The sequence below is a fragment of the Agelaius tricolor genome, unplaced genomic scaffold, assembly GCF_023055355.1.
Source record: "Agelaius tricolor isolate 1412-34295 unplaced genomic scaffold, bAgeTri1.0.p SCAF_6, whole genome shotgun sequence".
Classification (NCBI taxonomy): Eukaryota; Metazoa; Chordata; class Aves; order Passeriformes; family Icteridae; genus Agelaius; species Agelaius tricolor.
In genome coordinates this window covers 18,010,245-18,023,656 of record NW_027269266.1, presented here as the reverse complement: position 1 = coordinate 18,023,656, position 13,412 = coordinate 18,010,245, and the positions used below count along the sequence as shown (strand labels likewise).

General features: G+C 37.5%; 2 protein-coding genes across 3 annotated transcripts in view; both read left to right on the top strand.

Moving 5' to 3' along the window:
- The window catches only part of LOC139590922 (macrophage mannose receptor 1-like), a 33,975-nt gene extending 22,060 nt beyond the window's left edge, over window positions 1–11,915 (top strand). The window contains exons 22-29 of the mRNA XM_071428890.1: window positions 429–531; window positions 1,761–1,990; window positions 3,955–4,120; window positions 5,435–5,581; window positions 6,650–6,766; window positions 7,606–7,773; window positions 9,690–9,719; window positions 10,112–11,915. Coding sequence (XP_071284991.1) covers window positions 429–531; window positions 1,761–1,990; window positions 3,955–4,120; window positions 5,435–5,581; window positions 6,650–6,766; window positions 7,606–7,773; window positions 9,690–9,719; window positions 10,112–10,353 — 1,203 coding nt within the window. The 3' untranslated portion in view covers window positions 10,354–11,915. The remainder of the gene's footprint in view (window positions 1–428; window positions 532–1,760; window positions 1,991–3,954; window positions 4,121–5,434; window positions 5,582–6,649; window positions 6,767–7,605; window positions 7,774–9,689; window positions 9,720–10,111) is intronic.
- An 804-nt stretch (window positions 11,916–12,719) lies between these two features.
- LOC139590921 (macrophage mannose receptor 1-like) overlaps window positions 12,720–13,412 on the top strand; it is a 31,775-nt gene continuing 31,082 nt past the window's right edge. For both annotated transcript variants that reach the window (XM_071428888.1, XM_071428887.1), the window contains exon 1: window positions 12,720–12,877. In XM_071428888.1, coding sequence (XP_071284989.1) covers window positions 12,808–12,877 — 70 coding nt within the window. In that variant the 5' untranslated portion in view covers window positions 12,720–12,807. The remainder of the gene's footprint in view (window positions 12,878–13,412) is intronic.

Here is a 13,412-nt window from a genome sequence, read left to right as displayed (position 1 = left end):
AGAAAAGGAATCTTTACTGCTAGAATTAATTACACTTTTTATAATTATTGTATTTTAGTGAAAATATTCAGTGTTACTAGTTGTGCTTTTTATTCTGGTTTATTGTTTTTCCTTGTATGATGCAAATCCAAATGAAACTCCAACAAATTCAGTACCGATTACCATTAACTCCATAGTAAAAACAGCTTCAATACATTCCAAGGAATTTTAATTAATGGATAAAAGTTCTTGCGGCAATCTGCCAATGAAAGTACATTTGCTCAAGATATATAATAGAATACATTTAATTTCCAACAAGCAATGCATGAAAAGAACCAGAAAACTAGAAGACAAAGCTATTAAATTTTTCTCCTCACACCTATTTCTATTATTTTGCGGGAAATTTTGCATTTTATCAGCAACAATTCTATTTTTCATTTTTTCCCCAGACTGATTGTATTGCAATGACAAGAAGATCTGTAGATCATGCAGGATTATGGGAAAATACTGACTGCCAGCATAATAAAAGCTATATTTGCCAGATGGACAGCGGTAAGTTTTATTTTCCACTTTTTTTTTCTTTTGTTGCAAAACATTTACTGAACAATGCAACCATTACAACTCAGAGAAGCTGACCTCACCTACGCTGCAGACACCCACACTTAAATCATGTGCCTGGCACGCAGATGCTTTGAAGACAGGATTCACCTTCTTAATCGTAAGAAAAATGCCCAAACCAGGTTCCTAGAAGGTCTCTGCCTTCAAAATGCCTGTTTTCTCTATTAACAGAAATGTGTAACCATCTGTGCTTTACCCAACTATCACAGAGACCTGAATGCAATTATTTGGCAAATACAATACAAAAAGACAAATCCCTTAGTGACCTCCAGCTGGGGGTCAACCGGGGCCAATTAAACTGATTGGTTTGCTCATCAGTCTCTAGCAAGGCCTTCATATCACAAGAACAGCAATAGTCAGAAGGGCAAAAGTTCCAGTTTTCTTCATGGGGCCTTAGGGTGGGAGACACATCCGGAGCACAGCTGCACTGCAGAGTCTGCAGGAACAAAAACAGGGAACTGCTGAGCAGCAAGGCAAAATAGAGGAAGAAGCCACAGCTGGGTCAGATGATTCACAGCTCTGTCCCATGCAAGTGCAGAAAGCTGCATGAGGATGGCACCAGCAAAAAAAATTGCCAGGGCATCCTCATCAATGACTGAATACAAAGTTTGCATCTTTTCTTCTGCCCACATCACTACCTCTAGGCCCTTGTCTTCTACTTCTGCATATATAATTATAGGTACAAATACAGTTTCCTTTTTCACTTCATCCTACAAGGGAAGGATGTAGCAGCATGGTCATAAAATTTCTTTAGAAAGACATTATTTTGAGACTGAAGTGGTGTGAAGATTTTCGTCTTGTCATCATGCCTGGTAAAAACTTCACCTGCACTGTGGTGGAGGGACATGGAGAGCTTTGGGAGGAGGATCATGGTGGAATTAGTATTGGCATAACTTAATCTGGACAGTCTTTGTCTATAGATACACACAGCTCATGCTCTGCCTCTCTCTAATCCTTGAATGTGTTTTTACACCATAGTTTAAAATAATTCCAAACGCCATTAAAATAAATCTCTTTGGCTCTATGTAAGAAATGCTGTTACTTGATGCTTGTGCTGCCATGTTATATTCATCTGTTACTTAAAAGTAATACTGCTATCCAGCAGCTAGTAAATTTTCACTGTTTTCTCCTATTCCTTTCAAATTTGTACCTCTTTCCTACAGAGCCTGAACTGTTTCACCCCACAAGTGCTCCAGATTTCGATTTTGTCCACTATGGTAACAGCAGCTATTTAATCATTCCTTCTAAAATGAATTGGGAAGAAGCAAGAAAAGCATGCAAGGAGAAATCTTCAGAGCTTGCCAGCATTTTTGATTATTACAGTAATATATTCTTGGTGCTGCAGGCAGTGCAGTATGGAGAGCCCTTATGGATTGGGCTCAACAGCAATGCGGTAAGATTAAATTAATAGTTGAGAAAGTTAAATGCTGCTACTATTAGCAGGAAATTTATGGCATGAACAGATTTAGAAACCTAGGAATGGTGGACAGTCTCACATCCTTTAACTTCATTGATCTTAAATCATTAGACTCCATTTTAAGCAATAGAGAAGGATGAGAACCTTTGGTGGTGATGGACTCTCTTTACTAGTTCTACGTGAATCTTGGAAACTTAGGTAAAAACATTTGGTAAACTTTCAGATGGCCATTTTTAGGAGTGGTGACCCCTACCCAAAGAGTTCAAGATGGTCAGAAGAGCTAGTGCCTCATGATCATTGGCAGCTGTAGCTTTTCCATTACGTTTTGGTTCAAGAGGGTTCATAGGCCAAACCACACCCCTTTGAACACACACTCTTGGTTATACCTGCTGGTCCCAAAGCTTAAAATCAGTAAAAGCTATATTGCACCAGATGTAGTGAATACTGAGATCCAGGCCCACTTCTTTGTAAGGCAACACTCAAGTGACAATCACTCTTATTAGCTCTGTGACTGAGTGAAAAATTGAACTTCAGCTTCCTCACTGAATATGCAGTTGCTAAATGCACTAAATTATCATGTTTCTATTTCATTGTTCTTTGATCTGACTAAACCGCCTTGATAATAAAAATTAGTTTCTTCATCAATAATAGTCATCTTAACTATTCATTGTTTTTACTAATTGTGATTCCACACTGATATATAACACTGCAAAACATGTCTGAAATTCAGTATCCCTAGGGATAGTTATAATAAGTATTGTGTAAAAATAGCATTTCCACTTATATGATGCAGCAACACTCTGATAAAGCCCCTCAGAAGGCTGAAAAAATTGTCTGATAAAATGAACTTGTTCCTGAACAGTACATATTTCCACAGTTCTAACAGTGTCATCTCTTCCTCCATCAGAAAAAAATGTTCACATAAGTGATGGGAAGTCACCAACCTTAAAAGAAATCCTTCCACTAGCAAAAGTCGACAGGGCATCTCTACCCAAACCAAAATAGTAGTGTTTAAGTCCACTTGACACGAAAGTTGGTTGTTTTTAGTCATAGCAATATGATTTAGAAAGCAGCTAAAATCTCATTTTGATTAAGCTTGAATCACCAGACAGTCCCCTGGTACTTATAAACAAGCCATCCTTGATCTTGCAGAGTCAAGCTTTGTAGTTCCTCCTTTTCCCCAGGCAGTGAGTGACCTTGCCCTGATGATGCCAAGCTCAGTATGACCTTGTGCACCTGGCATCCCTCTTGACACAGCTAGACACTGCAGTGAGATCACATCTTATCCCCCTCTTTTTATTGCCAGCAATATATTGTCTGTGTCTTTTCACTTTTCCTTGTAATTCTTCTGATTCTTCGTGGAAAGGAAAAAAGGGGAGGAGGAAGAAAGACTAAACAAAGACTCAAGAATTCCTGCTTGACATATTTCTCTTTTGCTTCTCACAAAGTAATAATTTTCTCTGGTTCCTCATAGTGATGGCTGCAGTTTACTCCTGAATGTTTCTCCTCAAAACTGCTGGAGCTTAGAATCCTGGTCTGATAGCCAACTCTGAGATCCATTTCCACCTGAGCTTTCCACTGGTTTCATATTCTTGGTCTTCCTGCTTCTTCATGGTCTTCCTGCTTTTCCTGGAGATCTGACTCTTCTGGGATGGTGATTCCACCTTACAATATTGTCTGACAAGGGACTGAGTCCCCAGGGAGCATTATTTAGCATTTGAAACACTTCCATGGGCTGTTCCAGCATGGGAGCCATCCTGCTGTGTCTGGCTTTTATGTTGCTGAGTCCTGATTCAACCAGTATTTTAACAGTACTAGGACAGATACACAAACTGAGCTGCCTGTATCACTTTGAAAATGTGCTTCTGTATGACTGCATTTAGGTGAAACAGCAGACAAGAGTTTACAAAAGTTAGGTCAAGTGTCTGTTTCAATTTCAGAATTATGGATATTATAGATGGACCAATAAAAGGAAAGTAAGCTTTTCTAAGTGGGACTATGGAGAACCAAAACAGAAAACAGCCTGTGTCTATCTATCACTCTCTGGGAAATGGAAAACAGCACGTTGTAATGAGAAACATTTTTCTGTCTGCAAAAAATCTGAGGGTAAGCAATGGCAATGACTTTTGGTTTTATGGCAGAAACCTTGCTTTGTCTGCTTTGCCTGAATTAGAAATTTCTAAGTATATACCAAGAATAATAAGGCTGGGTATGTACGGTCAATACATTTATTTTGCATGAAAATGTGTTATTTTGGTGGAGTTGGCATTCACCAGCCAAGATCTTGCCATTTTACTGGACTGGAGTGATAGCTGCCATGGGGGCAGGCAGACAGATCATAGAGGTTGTGGGAACATCAGGCATCTCACATTGAGTCTAGAATGTAAAGTGTTTTGCTGACAGAGGTTTTATGGGAAGGTCGGTAATCAGTGAATTCCACTGAGAATAAAATGAATTTCATTTCTTCAATATAAACACATCATTCCTACAATGGTTGTTACTTCATTGCTATTGGATTCCAAAAACTGGATATAGGAGAAAGAGTTGTATCTGATTAGAAAGGGTCTGTAATTGGCCCTAAAATAAGTTCATACTTCATAGGGTTTGTATGGGAAGAATACTACACAATAAAACTACAGGCAAACCTCAGGATGGGACTGGATTTTTGCTTTCTCATTTGTATTAGAATAACATCTGTTAGCTCCAGTGACACACACTTAATGGAAACTCAGTTTATTTGGGGAGTTTTGGGTTTGTTTTTGTTTTGGGTTGGGGATTTTGTGGGTTTTTTAATTAGTTGGTTGTTTTTTCTTTTCTTTTCTGGGCCCAGCTTTGAACTTCAAAGCTGTTAATTTGCAACTTTTGTTTTAAAACCACAAGTACTAAGTGACAATGTTGCCTTTTCTTTTCATAATGTCATTGCTTGTAGGAAAATGAGGGGTTACTACATAAATTATCAATGAGCCTCAGATTACTCTATGCTTTGTCAGATAAAAAGATGTTCAGAAATTTGGATTGTTCTCTTGAGGAAAATATCAAATGGGGCATTTCTATTATATGATACTTCATTTTAAATAAAACTTACTTAAACTTTTTGAGAGTTTGGGAGTTTTCTAGGGATTATAACAAAACAAACGAGAACCAAAATTCTTGAACACTCAAGTATCCTTGAAACAGTCCAAGTTTGATTTAGTTAGTAACAGAGAAGAGCACAGATTCACACTGAGTCATCCTCTCACAGCTGACCAGTCCTGATCCTCATTATCACTCTTGACTTAGACACTGATAATTCAAGCTCTGTGTGCCAAAAAATACTTTAAACTCTTTTAAGATAAGGTGGTTTTAATGTTTGATTTCATATATGAAGAACTGCAATCCTTACTGAATGAAAAAGCATTTATAATATCTCATTTCTTCTAGATGTAGTTCCTTCTGATCCCCCCCAGGATGTTGGACAATGTCCTGAATCTGATCACATATCTTGGATTCCTTTCCGAAGCCACTGCTATAACTTCAATGCCAATGAAATGAGCTGGGCTCAGTCTGTGACTCAGTGCATTCAATCAGGTAATGATTATTTGTACCCAAATATAGAACTTCAATCTTGACATTAAAAAGAAGTCTTGAAAAAATCTTGAAAAGTAATAATGCAAAATCTACAAATATTAAAAATAAGGAATAAATGTCACATTTATTTTTTACTGTTATGTGCTTTTCAATTATTTTGCATTTAAGCTGATTTCCTTGTTCTATTTTTCCAGCTGTGCTTGTTTCTTGTTATAATTCTTCATTCACAAAAATCTCTCTCTTTAGTAAAATCTTAAATTTTACGTGATTTGAAAAAACTCACTTCTTTCTGGATTTATCCTTTCTTTTCCATATCTTTCTCTACACAATAGGCAAAGTAGATATCATAATAACAATCACTCGTTTTTAACATGGGCTGTGTGATCTGAAAGGGGTTGATCCAAAAGGGGTTGAATGTGCTGCCTGGTAGCCGCTGCTCTATCAGCAAGGCTCCCTGGCAGAGTGCAGAGCCTGGGGAGGGAAAATGCTTCTCTCCTTCTCCTTGGAGGCATCTGTTCCTGGCCAAGACCAGGAGCAGTACCTTGGAACTCTTTCACCTTTGCTGCTGAGTCATCAGCTATCTCATGCATGTCTCAGGAGGCCAGGAAAGAGAAAATAAATGGATCCTTTGTTTCATCCCTTTTTAGATCCTCTTAGCCCTCTTACGCTACCACCACTGCCACAAAAATTAATACATTGGTTTGAACTGCAGATTTGTTGCACAGCATTTCATGCTACATATTACTCTGTCAAACCGTGAAGAACAAATGAATAATCACTCATAATTCCTATGAACAGTAACATCCAGTCACTTGAAAACATAGTGCACCTTGCCTGGTGTTTAAAAGTCATCATCTTCTCCATCTTCACTGTCTGTCTTTCACTTAGATAAGATCTCTCACTGTCTGTGCTGCTCCCCTACAGCTGGACACTACCTTGTGGTCTCTATTTAAATCCTTCTTTACTCCCTACCAGTGGGAGAGGTTTTTTTATTAACCTTAACCTGTCTCAAAATCTGCAACTATGTTGGGGATATCTCCAATCATCTTCTACTGGCTTTTTTTATAGGTGGTATGTTGGCTTCTGTAGAAGATCTGTATGAATCAAACTTTTTAATAGAACATGCAGATTTATATGCAAGCAAGACAAGTGGCTTCTGGATAGGAATATACAGAAATGTAAATGGTAACTATTTTAAGTTCTATAAATAACCATAAACAGACTTTATTAAATGGAAAAAATATTAATAAAATTAATAGGTTTTAAGCAACCAAATGAAGTAGAGTTGGAGTTCAGACCTGAGTCCTCTCAGAGGTTGTCTCCTATACCTGGTCTCTGAGAAAGCTTTTCCTATTGGGGAAAAGGTCCTGACTGGCTCTCATCTTCTCTTGGCTGGGGAAGACCTGTGGGAGTCCAGCCAGAGCCCACAGCATCAAGATCCTCTGTGACTCTATAGGGAGAAAATTAGGCTGCTTGCTAAAGCATGCAGTAGAAAATATGCATGTGGAAGAAAACACTGTTATCAGACTACAAGCAGTCAGAAAGGGTTTTATTTTAGATTATTTTAAGCCCATTGAAGCATCAAAATTTTTTTTTTAGAGTTTCTAAAAAAAGTTTTAACTTTAACTAAAAGTATGATTAGCATTACAGTAAAAGCTGCTTGATTTTCACTGAGTGGTGATGAAATAATAATTGAGAAATTTTTTATAAAAATTCTGAATTTAATTTTTTCAGTTTGAAATTTTAATATCCTAGGCGAACATATGGAGAAATATAAATTATAACTGTGGTATTATTATAACTGATAAATCTGCAAATCATAATTTGGGAAAGCTATTATATTGTTGTTGAGACAAGAATCAAATGGGATAAAATGCATCAAAAAAAACCAACCACGGGTGGAATTTCTGAAGAAAGCAGTATTGCTTTATAGGCTGAAGAAAGTAATATTATGTCAATATCCAGTAAGAGGAAGACCTTACCTGTGGATCTAGTAGTATTGATATTAACATTTGCCACATCAGGGCAGCTGCTTTGGCAAGACAACAGTGCCTTAGACTTTGTCAACTGGGCTGAGGGGCAGCCCTCGGGGGACGAGCTGGCTTTCTGTGTGGAGCTGTCTGCAGCCACGGGCTACTGGAGTGTCCTGCCCTGCTCTTCCCAAAAGGGCTTTATTTGTAAGAAACCAAAGAGTAAGTGACTTCTTTAATATTCACTCTTTCCATTTATAGTTTTATTTCAGTAGTAATAGCACGATATGAGTGTTGCAAAGGACTGACACATTTTTCAATGTTCAGACAAAAATAATACCAAGTGCATTGTTTTTTGTTAGCCCTGTTTATGATTTCTTGCTTCATAACCTCAGATTTTCTTACTCTGTATTTTCTTACTTAAATATTTCCCAAAAAAACCCCAAATTTCTTTATTTTTTTGTTCCCCTTTATTTTCTTTATATTTTTGTTCAGTAGAAAAAAAAATGTGTTTATGTTGAAACTTTTTTTTTTCTACTGAAATTCCTATTTTCTTTCTATGCAACAAGAGTGGCATCAATAATTTGCTATCCTTCCTCTTGCTATGCCATGATACATGCTGTTCCAGCAAGAGATGGATGAAGCAATTCTGTTTAAATAGGAGCGGAAGTGCAATCCAGAGAGCATATAGTGACCTTTGAAAAGAGTAGAAGTGTTTTGGTTAGCTTTTTTTTTTTTTTTAATATTGTATTTCTGTATAACTGAGCACCATCTGCTTTAGTCAGGAAGTAGAAATATCAGAATATTGTGAGCCAAGCAAGCATGTGGTATTTTGGAGTTTAACTGTTAATTCTGCGGAAAAGTCCAATTTCCTGCCCTGTTTCACAACCCCAAGGTTCAGGATGTTTCTGAGGTTCAGTCCTTTCCCCCACCAAAGCAAACCTGCAGCTGGTGGGGGAAGCAGCAATCACAGCACTGTTCAGGGCATGCTCTTGAAAGGAAAAATCTGCTTTTAGGACAATGTCTAGTTTTCTTTGCAGGCAACAGACACTACTGAATGTCAGCTCTTTGCTGCCAGACATCAGAAAGCAGAAACTCACTATCACCACACACTTTGTTTGATGGGTTTCACTGTGAGTGGCCCTAATGCACAATGCCAGGGTACAGAGGGTATTTATTCCCTGACACCAGCTTCCCCAGCAGAACGGTGTTTATTCCATTTCAGCCAGCTCTGTGCCCTTTCGAGAGACAAATTTAACAGCTGCTTCTCCTTTGTGCTCACAAACACACAGAGCCCAAGGCATTGCCCTGGCTCTGCTGCAGCAGCCCAGCTCCTGGAGCATCCCTGGGCTCCCGCTGCCCACGGGGAGAGCCATGGCCATCATCCAGCATCATCCAGCAGCTCCCAGCATCATCCAGCATCACCCAGCATCATCTAGCAGCTCCCAGCAGCTCCCAGCAGCTCCCAGCATCATTCAGCATCATCCAGCAGCTCCCAGCAGCTCCCAGCATCATTCAGCATCATCCAGCAGCTCCCAGCAGCTCCCAGCATCACCCAGCATCATTCAGCATCATCCAGCAGCTCCCAGCAGCTCCCAGCCAGCTGGCCGGGAAAAGCCTTGCAGACGGCGCCCTCTGTGCACAGCCAGAAAAAGCTGCACTAGAAAGCTTGAGTTTATACGTGTAATTATAGATGCAAATAAATTATGGTAAATTAAGACCTGCTGCGTCTCAAAAGAGTTGTGTGCGATACAGGAAAGCTCAACTGTCCTCAGCAGTCAATCAGGTTTTCCCAGACTCCACAAGAAGCAGACCCTGGGGAAAGGGCAAGGTTAATTAATGAGGGAGAAGAGTCCTCTTGAAAAAGTCAGGACCCACTACTACTTAGCTTGGAGATATTCTGGTTATCACAAAAGAAGCAAGAAGGGGGATTGAATATGCAAAACACTGCAGTTTTATTGAAGGGACCATGGGGTTAAAAATCTTTTGTGCCTTTTCAGCTCTCGTAATTTAGCAGATGTGTTTCCAGAAGTGATGATGATGTGCAGGTTACCAGACCTTTTGCTAATATCAAACTGTCAGGAAGAAAATGCGACCTTTCTAGATTTTGACTAAACATTTGTCTTTTTCTTTGACAGCTATTCTTAAAGCAGCTGGAGATATGGAAGGTAGGATTTTTTTCCCTTCCAATTAATTTCAAAGATATGCACTTAAATTTAATACTATTTATTTAGTTTTATATATATATTTCTTTTTTTTTTAGTATGAGCTGTATTTACTTAGTTGCCATTGAATTTTTTCCCAGCCTAATTTATCAGTAGCTGCAAGACCCTTAGGGAATCCCAAAATAATCAAGTTACTTGGCAAATTGATCACCCCCTGTCTGATCCTCCTTTTGTAAGATCCTCCTTTTGGAAATATCTATGAGGAAGACTGACACAGAGAAATTACAATAGATTTTCCACCTGGTAATTAAGGAAGAAATTATTGTTTTCAATAGTCTTATATTTATTTGTGGCTACAGCTCATTCATTTCTATTTACTTTTTATTTATTTACAGATGCCAAAAAGAACAAAGCCAGTGGTCACCTGAATATGTGGATACTACTTATTCTGGTCCTCATAATTTTATTGGGGGTGGGCTTCATGATTTATTTCTTGTTCAAAAGCAAAATTGGAAGTGGAACTGGAAGAGAGGTGGGGCGGAGCAGCAGGCAGCTGGAATACACCCGTGCCCTAAGTGCAGGGGACAATGGAAATGATGCTACCAGCAACGAAGAAAATGAACACAGTGATGTCTGATGGGATAACACAGCCAAACTCAATGGTTAAGCTGAAAAAAATATAGCTGAACAAAAGGAAACCTTAGTGTCTCTTAGGTGCACGTAACTTTTACTATGAAGTAAAATTGGCAATCATTTCTTTGGTAAAGATTAGGAACTATTGCTGTATACTCCTCAATAAATACTCTCAGGTATTTATTGACTTAGAACTGTGCAAAATGGCTAATCAAGCAAGTAAGAACAATAACAGAACTAGTGGGAATTTAGATTTTAAAAGTTATGGGTTACTTATTCAGGAATTTGTGACAGCATCACATACAGAGTCAAAACTAACACTGAACACTCTTTGCAAAGCACTCAGCCCTAGTTCCTGCACTTTGAGAGTATCTCACCTTACTGTTCTGAAGCATGCACACTGTTACTTAAGGGATGTTTGGAATAAACAGAGATTTACATGAATTGTTTGTCCCCATTGCTGCCCTTGTCTTAGACCCTTAACACAAATTTCTTCCTCGTGATGGTATTATAAATGAGATCCAAATACTTGTCCTTCATTCATGGCTTCAACTTGAATTTTGAAAAACAAATAAATCTTTACATACAGTCTTATTCTATGACTTTGAATGTTTTTTATCAATTATGAACATGAGACTATATCAATAAACAATCTATATATTACACAATAACATTTCAGTGTTTAATTAGCATGTGGAGATGATACATGGTTTGTTGATCCAATGAGTCTTCTTCCTTAAAAAAGAGGCTGACAGGAGGAGACACAGAAATGTGAACAAGGCATATGACTAAAAAATCCATAAATAAACTATAAAATAAAGTAGTTGCCAAATAAATTCTGAAATAATGCATTCCTGGTTTTATTCCACTTGATCACTCATTTTAGGATAGCTTTGCTTACTATCCCCCACTTCTCTGATAAATGGATTGACAACTGGGCACTGTGTCCATGATTCAAGGCCAGTAAAAAGGGCACAAAACAGTGCCTTGCTAGTGAAATGTTTTAGAGATTTACTGAGATGTTTAAGTTTTTCTAGGAATTCTCTGTTGTCTATGGCATTCTGAAGAAAAAAAAAAAAAGATCTCAAGGATCTCTGGGAATGCAAACCTTTAGAAAGTGCATAAGAACTGCAGAGGAGATGTTACATTGGATTGACAATTTATAGATATGTCAATTAAACAAAACATATTGCAGAAGATAAGGAATAAAGGCCATTTTTTACTCAAACTACTTTTAATGACAGTCCTCTTGATCTTCTTTTCTCCCCTTCATGTAAGTTACAAATAATACACTTTTTAATTTTTTTTTAATAGAGAACTGGATTCTGTGCTATTTGATGGCTGATAAAGGCAAAGTAAATGAAAATAATAAACAGCTGAAAAAATCCAACATAATATCATTATTTAAATGTTTTATATTTTTTATTGATAAAACAACTCCAAAGACTGTATTGTGTGAATGACTTTCTTCTATATTATTAAGTGATGCTTTGCTCTTGCAGAAAATACTGTGAGATTTGTCTTCATAATAAAGCCAAGAAAAATGAGAGAAAATGTGAAGGGCAATTTCAGTTGAATTTCTTTCCTCCCTTTTTTTCAAAATTACTAAGAGATTGTACATCATAGCTGTAGTTCATTTCCACTTAATAAATGGCTGAAGCTCACTTGTAAAATTTGAAACTATTCCTCTATTCTTGTCTCATTTATGCTTGGTACAAAGAAAGAATAAAGTAATAAAGTTCATTTGTACTTTATGAAGGAAATAATTTTGAAAGGCAGTTTTTTCCAAAATCACAGAAAGATTTTTAAAGATTTGGCTAATTTCTTTTGGTTCCTTAAGATAAATTCGCATGAAATAACAGCACACTAGTTCTACTAGCAGATACACCAGATAGATAAAGGCAGGTGTATGCATTTTGTCAAGTGACTGAGCAAAATTAAATTGTCCCGTGGGGGTTAATTTTTCATACTGAAATATTCAATATTGCTCACTGCAGTAAATTAAATCAACATATCTTTTGCAGCAGTGAAGACCTTTCTGGCTAAGAAATTTGCATATATTTTTCTCTAAGTTTCTCTAAGTTTCTGACATTTATGATACATCCATTTAAAGTGCACTCCCTGCTTCTTTGTCTTTGAGGGTCAGAAAGTTACAATTCCAGCCCAGAACCAAGAAAGTTCAAATAATTCAGTGGAATGATCCTGAACTGTTCAAACTTTGCCACTTGCATTTGAATAGATGGAAACTTCACTTTCAGATGCAAAGTTTGAATTTTGTAATTATTTATAGATTTCAAAATACCACATGTGACAGGATATTTCCTTATTTAGAGCCCAGAGTTTTCTTTTCCAACTTAAAATTACCGAAACTGAGAAGGAGCCAGCACCAGCTGATTCTTTAAGGACCTCTACTGCAGCAATTAATTTCATCTGATGTCTTTGTGAATAAGAAGACAGAATGAAGAACTTGACCTTTTCTACAGTTTTAGTTTTCCTCTCATTTGTTCATACCGCTTTTCCGACACTTGGTGAGTCTATATTTTACTATCCCCTGCAAAAGTGGATGTGAAAGTGGGCATCTTTGTTGTCTTGCTGGTTTCTCAGAATCTTTAAGAGTTTCACATAGATTTACTACTCTACATTTCATATTTCTGCTAATGGGAGTGGTCCACAGAAGTTTCCACAAAACAGATACAGAGATGTTGATTTACTTTTAAAGAGAGGAGAATATTCAAAATGGGGTAAAGCTGAGAATCAGAAGTCAGGACTGAGTCACACCTGTGAATAAAGATTGCCTTTTGGGTACAACTTATTTATTGGTTATGTTTGCCACTATAAAGTAGATGGACTTCACAGTGTTTCCCATAGTCTTTGTCTATATGTGTGACTGACTTACAAAAAAATGAAAAGGAATTAAATAGGGTGTTGCATAAAGGAATTAAATAGGGTGTTGCACTTGGAGATAGTGGATCTCCTAGCCTTAGTATGAGATTGTGTGGGATGAGGTGGAACTTGTGGATTGATGTAAGGTGTAGCAATGCAGCTGAGAAGAAACCAGTAAAA